General features: G+C 31.9%; 2 protein-coding genes across 3 annotated transcripts in view; both read right to left on the bottom strand.

Annotated features, from left to right (window-relative positions):
- The window catches only part of LOC143247771 (medium-chain acyl-CoA ligase ACSF2, mitochondrial-like), a 68,045-nt gene extending 56,103 nt beyond the window's left edge, over positions 1-11,942 (bottom strand). The window contains exons 1-6 of one of the 2 annotated variants that reach the window (XM_076496225.1): positions 11,718-11,942; positions 10,737-10,869; positions 7,334-7,499; positions 4,408-4,527; positions 4,073-4,126; positions 2,744-2,862 (exon numbers count right to left, since the gene is read on the bottom strand). In XM_076496225.1, the coding sequence (XP_076352340.1) occupies positions 2,744-2,862; positions 4,073-4,126; positions 4,408-4,527; positions 7,334-7,499; positions 10,737-10,747 (470 nt within the window). In that variant the 5' untranslated portion in view covers positions 10,748-10,869; positions 11,718-11,942. The remainder of the gene's footprint in view (positions 1-2,743; positions 2,863-4,072; positions 4,127-4,407; positions 4,528-7,333; positions 7,500-10,736; positions 10,870-11,717) is intronic. The other variant, XM_076496226.1, reaches the window with a different exon arrangement.
- A 737-nt stretch (positions 11,943-12,679) lies between these two features.
- Positions 12,680-25,261, bottom strand: part of LOC143245978 (medium-chain acyl-CoA ligase ACSF2, mitochondrial-like) — a 78,111-nt gene continuing 65,529 nt past the window's right edge. The window contains exons 9-15 of the mRNA XM_076492229.1: positions 23,800-23,928; positions 23,464-23,517; positions 22,128-22,246; positions 17,129-17,241; positions 15,374-15,450; positions 13,545-13,652; positions 12,680-13,282 (exon numbers count right to left, since the gene is read on the bottom strand). Coding sequence (XP_076348344.1) covers positions 13,190-13,282; positions 13,545-13,652; positions 15,374-15,450; positions 17,129-17,241; positions 22,128-22,246; positions 23,464-23,517; positions 23,800-23,928 — 693 coding nt within the window. The 3' untranslated portion in view covers positions 12,680-13,189. The remainder of the gene's footprint in view (positions 13,283-13,544; positions 13,653-15,373; positions 15,451-17,128; positions 17,242-22,127; positions 22,247-23,463; positions 23,518-23,799; positions 23,929-25,261) is intronic.

Raw genomic sequence — 25,261 nt, 5'->3', positions numbered from 1 at the left:
TAACTGACACTAGACCCACCAGAGAGGCTTGAGGAAGTATGGCTGAACCTCAGAATTCAGATTACGTGACTGGACAGAGGCAAGTGGACATGGCGATGTAACTTTCAAAATTAAGACATTGGTGAGAGAGTATTATTCTGTCCTTGGGAGTTGAGATACCTCACACAGCAGAAAAACATTACCTGAAGATACCTGCCAGGAATTTTTATCTCAATAATTACTCCTTGGTAGCAGTGTAGCATGGAATGCAACATCAATGTGTATATCCGAAATGGCTTTAGAAGTCAGAAGAAGTTAACTGTAGTTTGGGGTAGATGTTTCAACCAAGATGTTCCCACAACGTAGTATCTTGACAGAACCAACAAACCTCCTCACCATCCCTGTTGGATGGAAAAGGAAGACATTTATACCAAAGATTTGTGTGACAAATAGTGGAGTTCTGAATGTGTTAGTGATTTTGTAATAGGGCTGTGTATATGTTGTCGTTTACCAATTAGCTGTTTTTATATTATTTTATTTTTTATCAAGAGTTAGGAAATCCATAATATGGAGAGAAAGATTCAGTACCCACTGTTCGGACCAGATACGAATCCTACTCGCCAGCTGCTTATTCCTCTCCAGTATATTACTAATAAAATTAAATACAACACAATAACTTTTCACTTACCCGCTTGAAGACTGGTTAGATTAAACTTATCAACATCCGGGTAATTAACAATGTCAACAAACATGGTGGACGTTCCCCCAATAAGAGTGCATCGAAAAGTATGATGAAAGCCTCTGTTAAAAAGCGTTTTAATGAAAAATCTAAGAAGAGAAAAATGATTGATAAACATAAGTGTTTGTACCTGGTTTATCATCATAATGTATTGTGTACTGTTAGTTATCTGTTACATTTAATCTGGTCTGGTTTAACATCATAATGTATTGTGTACTGTTAGTTATCTGTTACATTGAATCTGGTCTGGATCAGGATCATAATGTATTGTGTACTGTTAGTTATCTGTTACATTTAATCTGGTCTGGTTTAGCATCATAATGTATTGTGTACTGTTAGTTATCTGTTACATTGAATCTGACCTGGTTTAACATCATAATGTATTGTGTACTGTTAGTTATCTGTTACATTTAATCTGGTCTGGTTTAGCATCATAATGTATTGTGTACTGTTAGTTATCTGTTACATTGAATCTGGTCTGGTTTAGCATCATAATGTATTGTGTACTGTCAGTTATCTGTTACATTTAATCTGGTCTGGTTTAACATCATAATGTATTGTGTACTGTTAGTTATCTGTTACATTGAATCTGGTCTGGATCAGGATCATAATGTATTGTGTACTGTTAGTTATCTGTTACATTTAATCTGGTCTGGTTTAGCATCATAATGTATTGTGTACTGTTAGTTATCTGTTACATTGAATCTGGTCTGGTTTAGCATCATAATGTATTGTGTACTGTCAGTTATCTGTTACATTTAATCTGGTCTGGTTTAGCATCATAATGTATTGTGTACTGTTAGTTATCTGTTACATTGAATCTGACCTGGTTTAACATCATAATGTATTGTGTACTGTTAGTTATCTGTTACATTTAATCTGGTCTGGTTTAGCATCATAATGTATTGTGTACTGTTAGTTATCTGTTACATTTAATCTGGTCTGGTTTAACATCATAATGTATTGTGTACTGTTAGTTATCTGTTACATTGAATCTGGTATGGATCAGGATCATAATGTATTGTGTACTGTTAGTTATCTGTTACATTTAATCTGGTCTGGTTTAGCATCATAATGTATTGTGTACTGTTAGTTATCTGTTACATTGAATCTGGTCTGGTTTAGCATCATAATGTATTGTGTACTGTCAGTTATCTGTTACATTTAATCTGGTCTGGTTTAGCATCATAATGTATTGTGTACTGTTAGTTATCTGTTACATTGAATCTGACCTGGTTTAACATCATAATGTATTGTGTACTGTTAGTTATCTGTTACATTTAATCTGGTCTGGTTTAACATCATAATGTATTGTGTACTATTAGTTATCTGTTACATTTAATCTGGTCTGGTTTATTATCATAATGTATTGGGTACTGTTAGTTATCTCTTACATTTAATCTGACCTGGTTTAACATCATAATGCATTGTGTACTATTAGTTGTCTGTTACATTTAATCTGACCTGGTTTAGCATCATAATGTATTGTGTACTGTTAGTTATCTGTTACATTTAATCTGGTCTGGTTTAACATCATAATGTATTTTGTACTATTAGTTATCTGTTACATTTAATCTGGTCTGGTTTAACATCATAATGTATTGTGTACTGTTAGTTATCTGTTACATTGAATCTGACCTGGTTTAGCATCATAATGTATTGTGTACTGTTAGTTATCTGTTACATTGAATCTGACCTGGTTTAGCATCATAATGCATTGTGTACTGTTAGTTATCTGTTACATTAAATCTGATCTGGTTTAACATCATAATGTATTATGTACTGTTAATTATCTGATGTATTTAATCTGATCTGGTGTAGATTATATAATCTATATTGTACTTTATCTTTCCCACTACTTTAATCTGACCTGGATTCAACATTATAATCTATTTTGTTCTTTACCTTACCTTCTACTTTTAATTTGGTCTGGTTTCAACATTCTGAGATGTTTTACTTTATGTTACTCGCTACATGTAATCAGACGAGGTTTAAACATTATAATCTATATTGTCTTTACCTTACCTGCTACTTTTAATCTGGCCTGGTTTGGATGATATAATCTCTGGTACAACAGAACACAACTGTTGGAAGTAATCTTGTTTTCTGAAAGACTCTCCTGCAATCAGTGCTTTACAAGAGGTCTAGAAAGGTAGAACAGTTTGTTCATCTCTTCAAGTGTTTCGATTTTATACATAAAACGTACTTTAATTTAGTAAAATGTTGTAAAGAACGTAGAAAGTTGATATATAGTATTTTATTAGTAAACAAAGTGTATATATATAAACACACAAATATATCCTGAGTTCTTTTCTCTAAATCAACCATATGAATCGTGATATACACACAATAAGAGTTCATGATGATCTGTTTACTTATATTTTTATTTTAATGAAATAAAACTGGATATATATATCTACTGTTTCTAGCATGTGCTTTACATGACACTTTAAGATTGGAAAAGTTTGCTACTTTTGTTGTCGTTAATTCTGCTGTGTGGTTATAAGTAAGTGAATAATATTCTGACTTTATTATTTAATTAAAAAATGTTTCTTATCTTCACGATGCAAAACAAGGCGAATCAAAATTTGTCGAAACCAAATATATTTTAGTAAAGTCATTTTATACGTGATTCTTGCGAATACACAGAAAAAACAGATGTGGATAAATTAAACCTATTTAGCTGAAGGAGTGCACGCAAATGTTGGGAGAAATCACAAACATATTTTACTGAAGGGAAGTTAAACGTTAATTATACACCTGTAGTGAAATAATAAAGATATGAGAAAGACCAATGTGAAAGGAGATCAATAAGTAACAAATCTAATTAAGGCTTCAGAAAGACTGATGATATGATTTACCATAAAATACGACCTTTTCAGTTTCATACCATTTGGTCGTCCTATTTGCCAAAAAATGGCCATTATGACCACCTTGACCTCCAGATGACATTATAGGCTATGGTTTACGGTAAATGTGGAGATAGCCACATTTTAAAACTAAATACTCCAAACTTGGGATAATAATATACATTTCTGCGGGAAGTAACATGGGCTAATATATAAAAAACTGTCGAATCACTAGCTTGTTTGGAAAATGTGGACTTCAGATAGAACCTGAATTGATAAAAAACTTTTCTGAATAATTTTAAACATATCCAAAAATAATTGAAAATACCTTTCACAAGCTAATATTATACACTGTCATATTCTGTGACCTTAAATATTACATATCTTTTATAGATATTTTAACACGTTGTTCACATGTCACTTTATTTGTTATATTTAAAATTCTTATCAACCATAGTTGTAACAACTACTTGAGTTTTATACCAAACAAAGTATAGTAGTTTACCTTCTTTAAGCAGTATTCTAGTTCAGAAGGCATGAAGGCAGGGTTGATATTGACCTGGAACAAAAAACATAACACACAAAAGTTATGTTACAAATTTAAGCAGTAGTAAGACAACGATTGTTCATGTTAATATTAAAACACACAACATACAAAAGTAAGTTTATGTTAACAAATCCATGAGTATATGTTTAACATATATTAGTACACGTTACAGAAGAATCTCTTATTTACTCTATATTTCAGATGTAAAATTTAAATTCATATATCTCATGTTTGTGAAGATAGAGATATTTCAAAATATTACTATAGTTAAAGATAATATCAGATATCCTTACTAGTACCAGTCCAGCTTTAGCTGCAGCCAGCTGAGTTAGAACCCACTCATAACAGTTGGTGCTCCAAACTGCCAGACGTTCTCCAGGTCTCAGTCCAAGCTCTAAGAAACTTGCTGCTAGCTGATCAGTGTGTGGTACAAACAATGGAACTTTATAGAATTTTATTTAAAGTACAGTAAAACTAACATTATATGAACCATTAAATATACAGCTGAAATATATCTAACATCATGTAAGCCATTACAGCTACAGGTACAGTGTATTTAACATCACATGAACCAATAATATATAGCTACATTATAACTAACAACACGTGAACCAGTACATCAAGAGCTACAGTATATCTAACAACACGTAAACAAGTAAAAATACAAGTACTGTATACCTAAAAACATGTATACCAGTAAAGATAACCAGTAACAGTAAAGATATAAGCACAATACATCTAACAACACATGAAACAGTACATCTACAAATACAGTATATCTGTATTATAATCTGTATAATTTGTATTGATTAACATGTTAATCAATAAAATACAGAACAGTATATCTAACACGCGTGAACTGGTGTAGATTCGGTTACAGGATATCTAACAATATATAAACTAGTATATCTATAACTACAGAATACCTAACAAAACATTAACCACTAAACATACATGTACAGTATATCTAACAATACATGAACTGGTGTAGATAGGGTTACAGGATATCTAACATCATATAAACTAGTATATCTATAAGTACACAATACCTAACAAAACATTAACCACTAAACATACATGTACAGTATATCTAACAATACATGAACATTACATTTATAGTTACAGTATATCTAACAACATGTAAACTAGTAAAGACACAAGTGTATTATATTTAACAACACATGAACCAGTAAAGGTACGTGTACAGTATATCTAACAACAGATGAACCAGCACAATAGTAACTACAGTATATCTAAAAACACGTGTTCCTGTGAACAAGTACAGTATATCTAAGAACACATGTACCAGTACATTTACAACTACAATATATCTAACAACAAGCGAACCAGAAATCATGCAAGTACAGCGTATCTTAGAACACGTAAACAGGTACATCTATAAGAACAATGTACTAAGAACACGTATACTAGTGTATCTATAGCATTAGCAAATCTAACAACGTGTGAACCAGTAAAGATACAAGAACAGTATATCTAATCACACCTGAACAAGAAAAGATACAAGTTCAGTATATCTAACAACACTTGAACCAGTAATTGTATAGGTACTATATCTATAATAACACATGAACCTGTAAATGATTCAGTAAAGATACAGTTTATGTTAGATCACGTGAACCAGTACATCTATAATTATAGTATATCAAACAGCACGTGACTGTATGTCTATTAACACGAGAACCACTGAGGTTGCTATTAAAGTATATCTAACAATATATGAACCAGTACATCTATAACTACAATATATCTGACAACAACTGAACCAGAAAAGATGCAAGTACAGTATATCTAACAACAAGCGAACCAGTATATCTATAGTTACAAAATATAGAACAAAACATAAACCTGTTAGATCTATATGTACAATATATCTAATAACACGTGATCCAGTATATTTATATCGATAGTATATCTAAGAACCCGTGAACCAGTACATCAATAGCAACAGGATATGTAACAATAACCGAACCAGTAAAGATGGAAGTACAATATATCTTACAGCACATGAACAAGTAAAGATACAGATGCGGTACATCTAACAACATGTCAAAGAGTAATCTGTAGCTACAGTATATCTTACATGTGAACGAGTATATATACAGTATATATAACAGCATGTGAACCACTATATTTATTACCTCAGTATATCTCACAATAAGTGAAACAGAAGAGATTCAAGTACTTTATATCTAACAACATGTGGACCTGTAAAGATACAGGTACATTATATCTAACAACATATAAATTATATTTAACAACATGAACCATTAAGGATAGAGCTACAGTTTGTCTAACAACATATAAACCAGTGCGTCTCTAACTATTGTATGTATAACAACATACGAACATGTACATTTATAAGTAGAGTGTACCTTACAAAACATGTACCGATAAAGATATCGGTACAGCGCATCTAAGAACACGCTAACCAGTACATTCATAGCAACAGTATATTTAAGTAGACATGAATCATCAAAGATACATGTACAGCTTAAAGATTAGGCTTTAAACAGTATGGTAATATATCCAACACATTTAGAAATTAGTAAGATGACAGGTTGATTATGCTTTGTAAATACATCACCAACACATTCAGATGTGATGGTGTAAGATGTTAGGCCTATAGTAGTCTGTAACTTAATTAATAACACGTTTAGAAGTGATCTGACAAGATGTCAGTCTTGTAATATTCTGTAAATACATTAACAACACATTTAGTATGATAGAGTTGGATGTTCGGCTTATAATATTCTTTAAATACATTAACAACACATTCAGTATGATAGAGTTGGATGTTAGGGTTATAATATTCTGTAAATACGTTAACAACACATTCAGTATGATAGAGTTGGATGTTTGGCTTATAATATTCTTTAAATATATTAACAACACATCTAGTATAATAGAGTGGGATATTAGGCTTACAATATTCTGTTAATACATGAACAACACATTTGGCATGTTAGAGTTGGATGTTTGGCTTATAATATTCTTTAAATACAGTAACAACACATTTAGTATGATAGAGTTGGATGTCACGCTTACAATATTCTGTAAATACATTAACAACACATTTAGTATGACAGAGTGGGATGTTAGGCTTATAATATTATATAAATACATTAAAAACACATTTGGTATGATAGAGTTGGATGTTAGGCTTATAATAATCTATAAATGCTTCACCAAGTTACATACTTCTTGATTAGTTTCATCCTGATGACAGAAAACAAAAGCTAATTGGTCACCAACATCGTAAGATACATTATTTAAAGCTTGACCAATAGTGGATCCGAAAAGAACGCTGTCTCCGTGACCACAGTTATAGCTAATCCTAAACCTTTCTGAATTAGTTGCTAGGAGTCTGAAAACAATCAAGATATTTACGTTTTTAATACGGACATGATAGTAAATTATTGTTACCTATATAACTCAACGCACTAATGCAGGTATTAAATAACCTTTATCTATTGATTAATGACGTCCATGTACACTGTGAAATTATTTAAAACCTATAAACATAATATTACCTCTAAATATTGATATCTATGTTATACAACGCTTGTTATAAGACTTTAAAACAATAGTAAAAGAAGCGATACATGAGAATTCTTCACTTGGAACGAGGTTCTTATCTTTGCAATATCAAATTGGCTTGCTCAAGTAGAGAAATTGCAGACTGAAGAAAAAAACAAAATAACAAGTTCATTTTGTTGTCCAAGAAAACTGTTAACTTATCTAACTTGCTGTGTGCATAACTTTTCTTAGTTACTTTCTTGTTAGTTTTCGTTTTCTTCTCATTGATTGTCTCTTCTTTAGTTCAAGGTCAGACAGCTTAAACATATATTGTGTTACATCAAATGTTTCTTTGTCTGCTTTTAGAGACTGTTGTCTTATGTGGCTGAGAGGATGTCTTGACTGTGTCTCTGTCTGGCTGAGAGGATATCCTGACTGTTAAAGTCTTTCTGTCTGACTGAGTCGCACGTTTAGATACTTTTAAATTTAGTTTTTCCTTTACAGAGTGAAAATATCTCTTCCGTGGCTTATACCTGTCCAATATTCTGTTGAGGCACATCCGAAGTGATAGCTATTTTGTGTTAACAAGTTGTAGAATTTTTCTTGTTTCTTTGTCATACAATCCTTGAAACTCTTTGAAATGTTGTTTTCTGCTATCACTTTTGTCCAGAAAATTGTAAATATCTATCAGTATATCAGAAACTGGGCAGGGCACTTCTCTGGAAGCTTTCTGGGCAGCAATATTCATGAGATAACAGGCACAGCCCATGAAATAAATGCTAGGTTGTCGTCTTGTGTGTCCCATCACACCTTTACCTATACCAGACATAACTAAGGCATTGTCTGAAGAAAAACTAAGACAGTTTCCCCATGGAATTTTCCTCTTTGTCAGTTCATGGTCCAAAATCTTGAAAATATTCTCTCCTGATACAGTTTTGAGTCATCCATGTCTGTGGATCCATCCGTGGACAAACTGTAAACACTGTTAGTAAGTATGCTTGAAATAATTTTGTCATTTTTGCAAACCAACACAAGCTATTTGTACAATAGCTGTAGTTTTGGTCCCAGCATAGCGACAAAATATGCAGATAACAACATTTATGAATAAGAATTCAAAATATGAAACCATAAATGCAGAAGTGATGTTCACGCAATTCGTCATTGCTCATAATTTACCCCCTAGCTGAAGCCGATCATGGAGGACATCTATTCAGAAAAATGTTCTGCATGCTCGGCTACAGCTAGAAATTAGACGTCGGATATTTGTTAATATAATATCAAAGATTAACTTTCACCTCATCTTACTAACATGCTTACCAGAACTACTTATTTTATGGACATGCACTATAAAAGACATCAGCTAGCAAACTGTTTTGTAATATGTTAATACGTGAGGGGGCATAGTGTTATAAATTAAATACCTGAGGGTAATGGTGTCCAGGAATTAGAATCAGAGAGTGTGTTGCTAGGGTGTCTCAACATGTCATCATTGTATAAGATACCATTAAAACATTTTGGTAGTTTTTTGGACATTATTTCATATGAAACTTTTGTCAGAGTACATTTCTTGAATACTTTCTGGTCAGTTACTGTCCAGAAATGAATTATTCACGTTTCTAAAACAGTATATGTATCGATGGAGTATAATACCTTTTATGGGTACTACATTACTTATTTAGGTAAGTAAAACCACAAACTAAATGAAACATTTACTATCAAATTTAAATGTACGTAAACTATTAATATAAATATCATGGTTTATAAAACACTAGATCAGCTTCCATACAACTTCTGTACACAATGTCCATATTACTATTTGTTCATTCCAACCCACAAAGTATTATTTCATGTACTTTATAAACGACAGAGTGTTATCAACATTACTGTATAGTACAACAATTAGTAAAAGGTTCAAACAGTGTCAGTCAGAAAATATAGCTTATAATATATTTCAATATGAATGATAATTTGACTGTTATCGATTCAGTTCTACATTTAATATGTACTTAAACTAAAAACCTGAATCATCATGTGAAATGTATGAGATTTACAATTTTATTTACACAACAACAAATATTATATATATTCATATGTGTGTGTGTATTAAAATGGTAACATGGATAGTTGTTTATATGTGGTGTTAATAAGTTGAGTCACATCTCCGGACATATAATTTTTAATATACAGCCTAACGTTCAGTGAAACTTGTGTTACTTTTCAAATATAAATAGATTCATCCTGTCACCACTAGTACTGAAACTGATGTAGTTCTACTGATATAAGTAAGAGTAAAGAACCACTTAGTGAATGTATTTATGTCGTATTTTATATTTATTTACAAATCTAATTTCTGTGTTTCTTTTCCACACTAATATTTATTTTACCCCGGCATGGCCAGGTGGGTTAAGGCGTTCGACTCGTAATCTGAGGTTCGTGGGTTCGAATCCCCGTCGCACAAAACATGCTCGCCCTTTCAGCCGCGAGGGCGTTATATTGTGACGGTCAATCTCACTATTCGTTGGTTAGAAAGTAGGTCATGAGCTGGCGGTGGATGACTAGCTGCGTCTCCTCTACTCCTTTCACTAATAATTTAGGTACGGCTAGCGCAGATAGCCCTTGAGTAACTTGGCGAGGAATTCAAAAAACACACAATATTGATTTTTATTTAGATCGAATATTTTCTCTGGTTTACATCTTGGACATGAACCTCCTGTTTATTACGTTACACATAACAATTAATGCCGGTCAGTACTCCACCATAGAAATGAATGCATTGTTGTTTTCATTAGCTAAGACTAATGTTGGTAAACACAATGTATTATGTTCACTGTACGTCTTGTAGCCCTCTATACTTCTCTCCAAATGAATATTTATTGCAAAGAAGTTTTTATATTTTCTAAAAAAACTATATTTAACAGATTTAAATAAAAATAATTAACTTATTTTTCATTTAGATATGACTCACTGAAAGAAACACGTTAACACTTGTTTATTACCCATATCTGTACAATAGAAACAGTACAGAATATTATGGTTAACATTACAAATGTTTATATCATGGTAAGTTTCATGATAATACACTTACAACCAGGTCATTTCATACACTTAAGTTTTCCTTTCATTCTTTCTTTCATTTTATGTTTCACTATTTTTCCTGTCGACGTTTTTGGAAAGTCTTCAACCAACACGATATACCGAGGAATCTTAAAGTTGCTGATCTGAAATAAGAAAAAAACTTATTATTTAACAGATATACTTGTAAGGTTGTTAAAAATTTAAAAATAAAGGACAAAAGTCATGACAAAACAATATAAGTCAAAAAATAAAAGTTTGTTATGAGAAAATACAAATCAAACGTGATAGTTCGTGACGAAAGAACATAAGATAAGTAGAAACGTTTCTAAACAATACTTAGTATGTTTACTGTAGCTCAGAATGAGACATGTGTGAGAAGATCATTATACGTACATAATTTTTTTTTTAAATCTTGTAGTCCAGAAAGCTTTTTGTTGAATACCAGAACTCGTAAATATTTAGATCTATTGGTTCGCAAAATCTTCAGGTATTTAAAAGTATTATTCTGTTTGTACATAACCTGAATGTTACTTCTTTTGACGAACGTTTTATATGGTGATCTATTTGTGCAAGTACAACCTCGATCTATCCCAGTTGACAATTTCTGTGTGGTTGTTTTATAATAACATATTACAGATGTTACATGATAAACAAGAGTGTTTTAAAGTAAGCGTGAATAAAACAACAAATGTTGACATTGTAATCCATTTTTAGACCAGTAAAATCTCTGTCTTTGTAACCACCTAACGAATACTTAACAACTGATGGTATAATGGTCTGTTTTATTTTTTTATATATATTCAGTTGATGTGATGTTAACATCAACTAACTATTGTGTTAATATGACATGAGGTAAGTTCGGTGTTAATAGCTTCTTACTGAGCTACACTATTAATATCACATAAGGTGAGCAAAGTGATAACAGCTGGTGTTATATTAACATAATACTGATTTTTCCTTTGCAATATTCACAAAGTTCCGTTTCTGTTACCGTTGATCCACCTTTTAGTTTCACCCAAACACAGGCTTCTTCTTCCATTTGCTGGTCTAGAACTCCAACGACCTAAAATGAAAATATCAAAATAAATATTATGTATGCTGTCGTATCTACGTACAACGTTTAACAGCATGGTATATGGTACATTGAATCTAGTCCTATAAGTAACAAATTTAACATTAACGTTAATGCAACTCTTAAACGTTTTCCACAATTCAACATTCTGAGTTTAATAATATGATTCACGTAACACTTATCAATAGTGAAAACGACACAAAGGACGTATCAATATCGCAAAATACAATATCAATGATAATAATATCAAATGATATAGAAAAATCTCCAGGGCACTGACTCCGTGAAAATAACAGTACATAGTCACTTATTTATGAATGTATAATACAAATTATTGTTAACATTACTTTTTAGTATTATTATTAGGCTTATCAGTTTTAATGCTTCAAATACATTAAAAGTTTCAGGTCGTCATATTTAAAAAAGTGTAATACTAGAGGGAAGGTAGCTAGTCATCACCAATCACTGCTAACTCTTTGGCTACTCTTTTTACCAAGAAAGTGTCAGATAACCGTCACATTAAAACTTCCTCACAGCTGAAAGGAGCAGAATATTTGGTGCGAAGGCGATTCGAATCGTGGATTACGAGTCGATAACTTCAACCATCTTGTCATGTCAGGCTCTAAAATTGAAAGAGTACAAGTCTTTATGAGAAATCTCATCTGAGCTTCAGCGACATCTGGAAGAATGATGAGGAACTCTTCCACTTCCTGAGGATAGATGCTTTCTCCTCCTCTGTTGATCATGTCTTTAAATGTACCAACAATACTGATGTAGCCATCTTCATCCATCACAGCAATATCTCTGTGTCATATTGTATTATTAATATATAGAAACAATTAACACCTTAATCTGTCATGATGATATATTTGAGACATGTATTTTAAACTTAGAATTATTTATACCGTTGTAAGTTACATTTTAAATTTTATAATTTAGATATTGTATTGCAAGTCATCATTCTATCATTAGTACAGAGTTAGTTCAGTGTCACTCAGTAGTTAGATAATGATTGTTATGGTGTTTATTTGTCGACATTTCAATTACTCGGTATATTTGTCTTATAGCGATCGACTAACACTAACGTTATTCATATATGTTTATAAGTGAGTTATTTGTACAAACTATTAGACCTGAAATTTATGTTGAAATGTATTTGTGAAGCTTGGCCTATCAGAAACCGTAGCAAACTTCCGGGCAAGGACAAGATGTTCTCTTTTAGAATAAAATCCAAAAACCAGTAACAGTACCTAGCCAGTAATAACAGATACAAGAAGAAAGTTGAAGTATCAAAGTGGACGAGAAGTGGACAAATCCTAGTTATATATGTTTTACCCAGTGTGATACAAACGTGCATTATCAAAGACTTGACTTGTTTGTTCCTTGTCACCTTAGTATCCCAAGAACGATAAATGATCACGTGTACACAGTTCTCCTTCTTTGTTGACCGGAACTATTCGTTCATCATTGTCCACTACTTTAACCTGAGGACAAATTTAAAGTTTGTAAAATTATAACACACCTTTACCATGAACATGTGAACTCTCACTATGGTACACCTTGCATGGTTAATGTTCATAATACACTAACTACAACCTTTGTATAATTTATGGTACACCTTACATGGTTAATGTACACAATACACTAACTACAACCTTACTTTGTATAATTTGTGGTACATCTTACATGATATTACCTAATATATTCATTACAAATATAGCATGTGCTCTAATACCATACACTTACCTCAACATGGTCAAGTGGTGTTCCAACTGTGTGGTATTTCTTTTCCGGTTTTTCTCCTGGACGTGTTGAACAACTTGCCGGACTATTTTCTGTTGTTCCGTATACATTCTGTGGGGAAGAAAAGATAGTGGTGATTCCTATGACAAAGTGTTCTTAGAAATGGTTAAAATTCTACATCACTGATTACTGATACCATATATTTATTAGTTACAAGGTAACACTAAATGTAGCGTTAATTTTCCAATTACTCAAAAAACAGGTGCTATAACTGCTCAGAGTTCATATCAGAATAAGTTTGTACGAAGATTCTGAGAAGGTCCTTAAAATACGGTGGGTTTAATCAGTTTAACATTCCGAGTGACAGATACAATACATTAATGTATTCTACTGAATGAATACTTTCTTTAAATTATATGGAACTGATGAAACTCAAGAAAGACGATCAGTGTTTGAACTTGTCTGATATCTCTACAAAGAATGTTTGTTTAATTAGGTTAAATTTATTCTTTATGACTGATGTTTTGAATAGAAATTTAATTATTAACTTCAAGGTAAGAAATCAAGAAATACTTAAAAGTGTAAAATAATAAATTTATTTTAACAAACAATTTTAGCAAATAAAATATTGTAAATTGTTAATAAAAATAGAATAACGATGCTTTTATTTTAAAACATTTAAACATGTTGTTCACTTTAGTGAAGGTTAATATTTTCTATTGTTTGTTTATCTTGTGAATATGAAATAAAATAATAACGACGGAAAAATCTGAACGTTCATTATTCTACATGTATTTGTGTTTTTAATTGATGTATTATTTTATAGTGTTTTATGATTACCGTAACTTTGTTCTATTGTTCCAGTATTATTTTATTTTATTTCATGATTACTATAGTCTTGTTTTACTCTTCCAGTATTATTTTATATTGCTTCATGATTACCATAACCCTGTTTTGGTCTGCAAGTATTATTTTATAATGTTTTATGACTACCAAAACCTTTTCCAGTGTTACTTAATAATGTTTCATGAATACCATATATTTGTTTTACTCTTCCAGTATTATTTTATATAACTTTATGATTACTCGATGTGGCTATGTTTTTCTAAAACCCAACTTCCCACCCTATCAATCTCTTTATGTATTATTTTATAGAGTTTTATGATTAACATAGTTTATTTATATTTTCCAGTATTATTTTATATAGTTTCATGATAACTATAGTCTTTGCTTACTCTTCCAATGTTAGTTTATATAATATTATGATTACATAACCATGTTTTACTTTTTAAGTATTATTTTTTCATGGTTACCAATACTAGTATTATTTTTTATTGTTTCATGATTACCATATTTTTTATGGTAATATTTCCTTCTTATAAAATATTTCTCCACATTTTCTCTACCATGACATTCATTTTTATAAATAGTATTTTTATAGCTACATTTTCGTTTTTTCTTCCAATTATTATAGTGCTTGTAATTTTTCATGTATTTACTATTAGAGACGGACATCGTAAAATGAACATGGTCTAATCGCACAGCAAAGAGAAATGAACTTTAGTTTATGTTGTTGGGTTTTGTTTTATGTTTCAGTTTTAATTTCTGATACAAAACGATGTTTAACACATTTATTCGTTTTGTAATTCTATTTTTAAACTCCTGTGTTTATTAATAATGAATAACAATAACTATTGTTGTCTTAACAGAGTTCTGTTAAATAAATTGTTTATTTTAACATTCTAAACGTAACTGAATTAACCATTCTATAAATATTTTCCATCACTAAGTAAACGGTAAAACAATGGACTCTTAATTGTTTATAAACTTACAATGAGGTTTGTTACATCTAACTTCTGTTCTATATCCTTCCACAGCTCTACCGAACTTGGGGACCCTCCAATAAGTGCTGAAAGTAACGCAGTTGTCACAAGTAAGTAATAATCTGTATATAATTACGAAACTATGCATCGTAGAGTTTAATGTTAAGTGTTTATTAAAGGATGGTAAAACTAAAGCAATAAATATGCTATGGGAAATGTTTACTTTATCTCACACAAGTTTTCAAGAAAGTGTGTGTAAGGATACAAGTAAGAAGGTTGCCGAATTACCAAATTCATCTGCAACCAATGAACAAGTGGTTTTAGTTTTGTTATTTATGCTGAAGGAATTTTGATATTTTATTACAAGATATTTAACAACTTGATTGTAACAGAGAATATTATGACAAATTACATTAAAACTGATTATAAGTATGAATCTTCGACTCAGACTCAGACTTTTTAGTTTAACTGCAAACTTCCTAGAGTTTCATCACGAAAACACTTTTCTGCCAGATCTGGTTAAAAACAATGAAAATATTATCAGCTGTAGCACATCTCCATGCACATGTCATTGTGATGTTAAAAAAAAACACTAAATTATCTTTATGAGAAGAAGGTTTCCTAACCTCCGTGGATCCTGTTCTGAGTTGCGTGGGTAGGTCTCCTTCAACAGAGAGAGATTACAGCGAATTAGAGCGTGATGAATAATCGTTCTATAGCTTGGGATCGAAGAAAATAGCCCCGAGCAGAACAAAAAAGCCGAAGACGAAGGAAGTGAAGCCACACAGTCACTGGAAAAGATGGAGGAATGAGATAGAGACATATTGTTAACTTCCTAACAATAAAAGGCAAATCACCCTTCACATGTTTGTCAAACGACTCTGTTAAAAACACAGAAAGATCTGTAATGACACCCACTGAAGCATTGGCACATTGGTAGCATCATATGTCCCACATGTACTTGGTGATACTAACGCTCAGGGTAAGAAATGTTCTTAAACGTTTTAAAATGATGCATCTCATTTTTTTTTTACCCATGTTGAGGAAGAAAGAAAGTATGAGAGATGAGAACCACTAGGGATAACATAGTGTTATTCCAGATTGCACTCGTAGCATCATAGTCAGAGAGGCTTAAGGAAGTGTGGCTGAACATTAGAATCCAGATTACGTGACTGGACAGAGGCAAGTGGACATGGCGATGTAACTTTCAAAATTAAGGCATTGGTGATGTAGCATTATTCTGTCCTTCTGAGATACATCACACAGCAGAAACACATTAGCTGAAGATACCTGCCAGGAATCTTTGTCTCAATAATTACTCATTGGTAGCAGTGTAGCATGGGATGCAACATCAATGTGTATATCCGAAATGGCTTTAGAAGTCAGAAGAAGTTAACTGTAGTTAGGTGTAGATGTTTTAACCAAGATGTTCCCACAACGTAGTAATGGGACAGAACCAACAAACCTCCTCACCATCCCTGTTGGATGGAAAAGGAAGACATTTATACCAAAGATTTGTCTGACAAATAGTGGAGTTCTGAATGTGTTAGTGACTTTGTAATAGGGCTGTGTATATGCTGTCGTTTACCAATTAGCTGTTCTTATATTATTTTATTTTTTATCAAGAGTTAGGATATCAATAATATGGAGAGAAATATTCAGTACCTACTGTTCGGACCAGATACGAATCCTACTCGCCAGCTCCTTATTCCTCTCCAGTATATTATAATAAAATTAAATACAACATAATAACTATTCACTTACCCGCTTGAAGACTGGTTAGATCAAACTTATCAACATCTGGGTGATTAACAATGTCAACAAACATGGTGGACGTTCCCCCAATAAGAGTGCATCGAAAAGTATGATGAAAGCCTCTGTTAAAAAGCGTTTAATGAAAAATCCTGAAAGAGTAAAATCATTGATAAACATAAGTGTTTGTTTATTAAAGTTTAGACAGAAATGATTGCTAGAAAATAGATTTTGTCATGTTGGCGTACAGCCAAAACTCAAGAATGTCTGATATGAATTTGCTTTCTCTAAAAGAGAGTTGAACGTCTGTAATAAAACCTTTTATGTTGATTATTCTATTTAAACACGAAGACAAATTGTTCTTGTAATGAAGGTGAATAAATATTGTGTGAAGAAAAAACAACAGTTACCATGACAACAAATATAATAATAGATGTTATTTGTAAATATATTCTATATTCATGACAATACTAGACATAGTGGAAAATAAAGAGTGTGTGACTGTGTTAAAGGTTAATCATTGTTGAAAACGGTGGGTCAACCAACATTAATAACAATGGTAAAAATAAGGGAGAGAGATCTAAACAATAACAAAAGAGATGAGAAAAGTGAAAAATCATGTATTTAAAAAACCCCAAAGAATTAAATTAATATATTTAATATAAATATATATTAAAGACACATAACCAGTTTTAAACTAAAACAGACTGAAAACACATTAAGACCGTTAATGTCTCTGATTCCATTTTTTATCTTTTATTTTCTGGCCTAACTAAAATAAAATAGTTCACTGAAAACAGTGGTTATTAAGTATATAATTTACTTTAATAAACATTAGATTAAAATGATACGTGTGTTAAAATGGAAGGAGAAACTATGTCATTCTAGTGAAACATATATTAAAAATTTTGTATACTTCGACTTTTATTTCTCTGAAACAACCATACACAGTAAAGATTTGTTACGTTTTAGTATCAATGTTAAAGTTATTATAACACCACTAATCACACGTGTGGATGTTATGTCATCATTAACAAATAACAGTCTCTGAATATGAGCAACAAAATATGGTTCATTTATGAACTTTACCTTTCTGTTTCAATAGCTTTCAATGTCGCCACAGGGTTAAAAAAGACGAAGGAAACACAGCTACACTCCCGAGAATAATAGTTGCGATAACACCGAATGTATACCCAAACTTATAAAACAAAGGTACGGGTAAACAGGTCACCAGACTCTGAAACAAAATCAAAACCACACATAACTGTAACGACTAAATGATTTTATGTAACTAGGTCAGGTGGTTTAGACTATGTGACTTACGTGTTGTTATATTAGACCATATACAACTTTAAACGGAACTGTGTTCAAACTGAGATTTCATTCAAAAACATATTGTGGTATCATAAATAGGACTGCATCATATTTCTTAAAAAAACACAAGAAACTGAACGTTAACTGGAACAAATGTAGTTATGATAATTTTACGTTTAACCCAAAAATAAATGAAGTATATAAGTATATGAATAATACAGCTCACAACAATAATAATAAAACAATTCATCGGTAAGGGTTACATATTAAGTTATAAGAACACTGCGACTTACGTACGTTTGTGATCATGAGATAAATGTGTAAACTGATAACAGCATACTAAGTGGTGTAGTTTACAACAATACATGCCATTACTGGTATAATAAGACGAATTAAAAGGTGTACTTTGCAACAATACTCAAAACTCCTGGTATAACAAAATGAATGGGAAGGTGTAGTTTACAACAATACTCACCACTACTGGTATAACAGGATGAATGAGAAGGTGTAGTTTACAACAATACTCACCACTACTGGTATAACAGGATGATTGGGAAGGTGTAGTTTACAACAATACTCACCACTACTGGTATAACATGATGAATGAGAAGGTGTAGTTTACAACAATACTCACCACTACTGGTATAACAAAATGATTGGGAAGCTCTAGTTTACAACAATACTCACCACTACTAGTATAACAGGATGATTGGGAAGGTGTAGTTTACAACAATACTCACCACTACTGGTATAACATGATGAATGAGAAGGTGTAGTTTACAACAATACTCACCACTACTGGTATAACAGGATGATTGAGAAGGTGTAGTTTACAACAATACTCACCACTACTGGTATAACAGGATGATTGAGAAGGTGTAGTTTACAACAATACTCACCACTACTGGTATAACAGGATGATTGGGAAGGTGTAGTTTACAACAATACTCACCACTACTGGTATAACAAGATGTTTGAGAAGCTCTAGTTTACAACAATACTTACCACTACTGGTATAACAGGATGGTTCTGAAGGTGTAGTTTACAACAATACTCACCACTACTGGTATAACAGGATGATTGGGAAGGTGTAGTTTACAACAATACTCACCACTACTGGTATAACAAGATGATTGAGAAGATGTAGTTTACAACAATACTCACCACTACTGGATGATGTTTGAGAAGCTCTAGTTTACAACAATACTTACCACTACTGGTATAACAGGATGATTGGAAAGGTGTAGTTTACAACAATACTCACCACTACTGGTATAACAGGATGATTGAGAAGGTGTAGTTTACAACAATACTCACCACTACTGGTATAACAGGATGATTGAGAAGGTGTAGTTTACAACAATACTCACCACTACTAGTATAACAGGATTATTGGGAAGGTGTAGTTTACAACAATACTCACCACTACTGGTATAACAAGATGTTTGAGAAGGTGTAGTTTACAACAATACTCACCACTACTGGTATAACAGGATGATTGGAAAGGTGTAGTTTACAACAATACTCACCACTACTGGTATAACAGGATGATTGAGAAGGTGTAGTTTACAACAATACTCACCACTACTGGTATAACAGGATGATTGAGAAGGTGTAGTTTACAACAATACTTACCACTACTGGTATAACAGGATGGTTCTGAAGGTGTAGTTTACAACAATACTCACCACTACTGGTATAACAGGATGATTGGGAAGGTGTAGTTTACAACAATACTCACCACTACTGGTATAACAAGATGATTGAGAAGGTGTAGTTTACAACAATACTCACCACTACTGGTATAACAAGATGATTGAGAAGCTGTAGTTTACAACAATACTCACCACTACTGGTATAACAAGATGTTTGAGAAGCTCTAGTTTACAACAATACTTACCACTACTGGTATAACAGGATGGTTCTGAAGGTGTAGTTTACAACAATACTCACCACTACTGGTATAACAGGATGGTTCTGAAGGTGTAGTTTACAACAATACTCACCACTACTGGTATAACAAGATGATTGAGAAGATGTAGTTTACAACAATACTCACCACTACTGGTATAACAAGATGTTTGAGAAGCTCTAGTTTACAACAATACTTACCACTACTGGTATAACAAGATGTTTGAGAAGCTCTAGTTTACAACAATACTCACCACTTCTGGTGTAACAGGATGATTGGGAAGGTGCAGTTTACAACAATACTCACCACTTTTGGTATAACAGGATGGTTCTGAAAGTGTAGTTTACAACAATACTCAACACTACTGGTGTAACAGGATGATTGGGAAGGTGTAGTTTACAACAATACTCACCACCTCTGGTTTTAAAATTCTTGAGGTAAAGGCAATCACATTGTTGATTAAATGAAAATAAGAAAATGCTGCAGGTTTGGGTTTACCCGTGGTTCCCTGAAAAGAACATACTTCTGTTAGTTCAAAGACTCAGACAAAAGTCAAAACTGTAGTTATTGTTTGAATGTCTTTTTTTTTTTATAACAGCCCAATACTGAAAGTCTAAGTATCGTATATTTCTATTATTAAGCAATATAATACGAAATAATTGTTTTTCTATTGGGTTTAACAAATTTCTCCTACCGATATAAATTCAACATTAAGTGGATCATCAAACTGAATCTTGGAGTCCAGCTCCTTCATTTCTCGCAATTTCTCGTTTCCAGCGGCACGTAGTATATCGTCAAACTTGTAAACTCCGCTGGATTGATAATAAATTTAATTGTTACTAATAGAGTATGAATTGTGTCAAGTGTATTATTAAGATAAATACAAATACGGTAAGAAAGACATATGGTTTTGTTATCTATGTTATGTACCGTTATTTATATTTTTATTATAAGCATTCAGTTTTTTTCTCTTAAAGTAAATATTTTCACATCGTGACAGAAGTATAGAATATCCTACAATCAGTTAAGATGTGTTCAACTTGTTTGGTTACTTACGAAAAGTCCTTCTTTGTCAACATGACAATTGTGTGTAAATCTGGACATCTGAAGCAGAATAAACAGTGAATATGGAGATCAGTATATTATATCATGGTTGTTATGTTAGTGAATATATCACTAATTTCATATAATATGTAAGTCCAGGGTATACCAATAATCAGTATTTAAAAAATATCTGGAAAATAAATAAGACAATGTTTGTATGACAGAAATGTGTTCAAACAATATAAAATGTTTATAACAATATTTATAACACGTGATGTGGGATATTAGTTACTTTTAATCTAACCTGGTTTCAATATTCTGATATGTTGTATTTTACTTTACGTGTTACATTTAATCTAGCCTGCTTTAACATTATAATCTATATTGTACTTTACCTTACCTGCTACTTTTAATCTGTTCTGGTGAAGATTAGATAATGTACAATATCTTTAATCTGACCTGGATTCAACATTATAATCTATTTTGTTCTTTACCTTACCTTCTACATTTAATTTGATTTGGTTTCAACATTCTGAGATGTTTTACTTTATGTTACTCGCTACATGTACAATATCTTTAATCTGACCTGGATTCAACATTATAATCTATTTTGTTCTTTACCTTACCTTCTACTTTTAATTTGGTCTGGTTTCAACATTCTGAGATGTTTTACTTTATGTTACTCGCTACATGTAATCAGACGAGGTTTAAACATTATAATCTATATTGTCTTTACCTTACCTGCTACTTTTAATCTGGCCTGGTTTGGATGATATAATCTCTGGTACAACAGAACACAACTGTTGGAAGTAATCTTGTTTTCTGAAAGACTCTCCTGCAATCAGTGCTTTACAAGAGGTCTAGAAAGGTAGAACAGTTTGTTCATCTCTTCAAGTGTTTCGATTTTATACATAAAACGTACTTTAATTTAGTAAAATGTTGTAAAGAACGTAGAAAGTTAATATATAGTATTTTATTAGTAAACAAAGTGTATATATATATAAACACACAAATATATCCTGAGTTCTTTTCTTTAAATCAACCATATGAATCGTGATATACACACAATAAGAGTTCATGATGATCTGTTCACATATATTTTTGTTTTAATCAAATAAAAACTGGATATATATATCTACTGTTTCTAGTATGTGCTACACATGACACTTTAAGATTGTAATACAAAGTTTCCCATTATGGTATCGTGAATTCTGGTGTGTGGTCAAATGAAGTGAATAGTATTCTGACTTTATTATTTAATTAAAATATTGTTATTTCTCTTTACGGTATGAAACAAGGCGAAACAAAATTTGTCGATACCAAATTTCTTTGTGAAGTCATTTTATAGATGATTTCAGGGAGTACACGGAAGGAAGTAAAAGATGTGGCTCAGTTAATCCTATTTAGTTGAGGGAGTGCATACAAACGTTGGGAGAAATCACAAACATTTTTCACTGAAGGGAAGTTAGACGTTAATTATACACCTGTAGTGAAATAAAAAAGATATGAGAGAGTCCAATATGAAAGAAGATCAGCAAGTAACAAAGCTAATTAAGGTTTCAGAAAGATTGTGATACGATTTACCATAAAATACGACCTTTTCAGTATCATACCTATTGGTCGTCCTATTTGGCAAAAATGGCCGTTATGACCACCTTGACCTCCAGATGACATCATAGGCTATGGTTTACGGGAAATGTGGAGATAGCCACATTTTAAAACTAAATACTCCAAACTTGGGATAATAATATACATTTCTGCGGTAAGTAAAATGGGCTTATATATAAAAAACTGTCGAATCACTAGCTTGTTTGGAAAATGTGGTCTTTAGTTAGAACCTAAATTGGTAAAAACTTTTCTGAATACTTTAAGTATATCCAGAAATAATTGAAAATAACTTTCACAAGCTATTATTATACACTGTCATGTTCTGTGACCTTAAATATTGCATATCATCTTTTATAGCTATTTTAACACGTTGTTCACATCTCACTTTATTTGTTATATTTAAAATTCTTATCAACCATAGTTGTAACAACTACTTTAGTTTTATACCAAACAAAGTATAGTAGTTTACCTTGTTTAAGCAGTATTCTAGTTCAGAAGGCATGAAGGCAGGGTTGATATTGATCTCGAACAGAAAACATAACACACAAAAGTTACGTTACAAAATTTAATCAGTAGTAAGATAACGAATATTGATGTTAATATTAAAACACCCAACATACAAAAGTAAGTTTATGTTAACAAATCCATGACTATATGTTTAGCATATATTAGTACACGTTACAGAAGAATCTTTTATTTACTCTATATTTCAGATGTAAAATTTAAATTCATATATCTCATGTTTGTGAAGATAAAGATGTTTCAAAATATTACTTTGGTTAAAGATAATATCAAATATCCTTACTAGTACCAGTCCAGCTTTAGCTGCAGCCAGCTGAGTTAGAACCCACTCATAACAGTTGGTGCTCCAAACTGCCAGACGTTCTCCAGGTCTCAGTCCAAGCTCTAAGAAACTTGCTGCTAGCTGATCAGTCTGTGGTACAAACAATTGAACTTAAGAATTTACAGATGTATAGAATTCTATTTAAAGTACAGTAAAACTAACATTACATGAACCACTATATCTAACGACACGTGATTCAGTACATCTATAGCTACAGAATATAGATCAACACATGAACCGGTAGATCTATATCTACAATATATCTAACAATACGTGAACCAGTACATCTATAGCTACAGAATATAGATCAACACATGAACCGGTAGATGTATATCTACAATATATCTAACAACACGTGATCTAGTATATTTATATCGACAATATATCTATAAACACGTGAACCAGTACATCGATAGCTACAAGATATGTAACAAGAACTGAACCAGTAAAGATACATGTACAGTGTATCTAACATCACATGAACCAATAATACATAGCTACATTATAACTAACAACACGTAAACAAGTACATCAAGAACTGCAGTATATCTAACAACGCATAAACAAATAAAGATACAAGTACTATATACCTAAGAACAAGTGAACCAGTACATCAAGAGTTATAGTATATCTACCAACACGTAAACAAGTAAAAATACAAGTACTGTGTACCTAAGAACATGAGAACCAGTAAAGATTTCGGCACAATACACCTAACAACACATGAAACAGTACATCTACAGATACAGTATATCTAACAACATGTTAATCAATAAAATACAGAACACGTGAACTGGTGTAGATACGGTTACAGGATATCTAACAATATATAAACTAGTATATCTATAACTACACAATACCTAACAAAACATCAATCACTAAACACACATGTACAGTATATCTAACAATACATGAAGTGGTGTAGATACGGTTACAGGATATCTAACAATATATAAACTAGTATATCTATAACTACACAATGCCTAACAAAACATCAATTACTAAACACACATGTACAGTATATCTAACAATACATGAACTGGTGTAGATACGGTTACAGCATATCTAACAATATATAAACTAGGATATCTATAACTACACAATACCTAACAAAACATCAATCACTAAACACACATGTACAGTATATCTAACACACGTGAACTAGTACAGATATTGTTGTAACATATCTAACAACATATAAACTAGTATATCTATAACTGCCCTATACCTAACAAAACATCAACCACTAAATACATACAATACATGTACAGTATATCTAAGAACTTGTGAACCACTGAAGAGACTAGTACAGCATATCTTAAAACACATGAGTCAAGACATCTATAACTACAGTATATCTAAACCATGTGAGCCAGTAAGAATACAGGAACAGTGTATCGCACATCATGTGAACCAGTAAAGA

This window comes from Tachypleus tridentatus, chromosome 3 (genome assembly GCF_004210375.1).
Source record: "Tachypleus tridentatus isolate NWPU-2018 chromosome 3, ASM421037v1, whole genome shotgun sequence".
NCBI classification, from domain to species: Eukaryota; Metazoa; Arthropoda; class Merostomata; order Xiphosura; family Limulidae; genus Tachypleus; species Tachypleus tridentatus.
The sequence above is the reverse complement of the archived record's forward strand: the minus strand, read 5'-3'. Positions and strand labels throughout refer to the sequence as shown.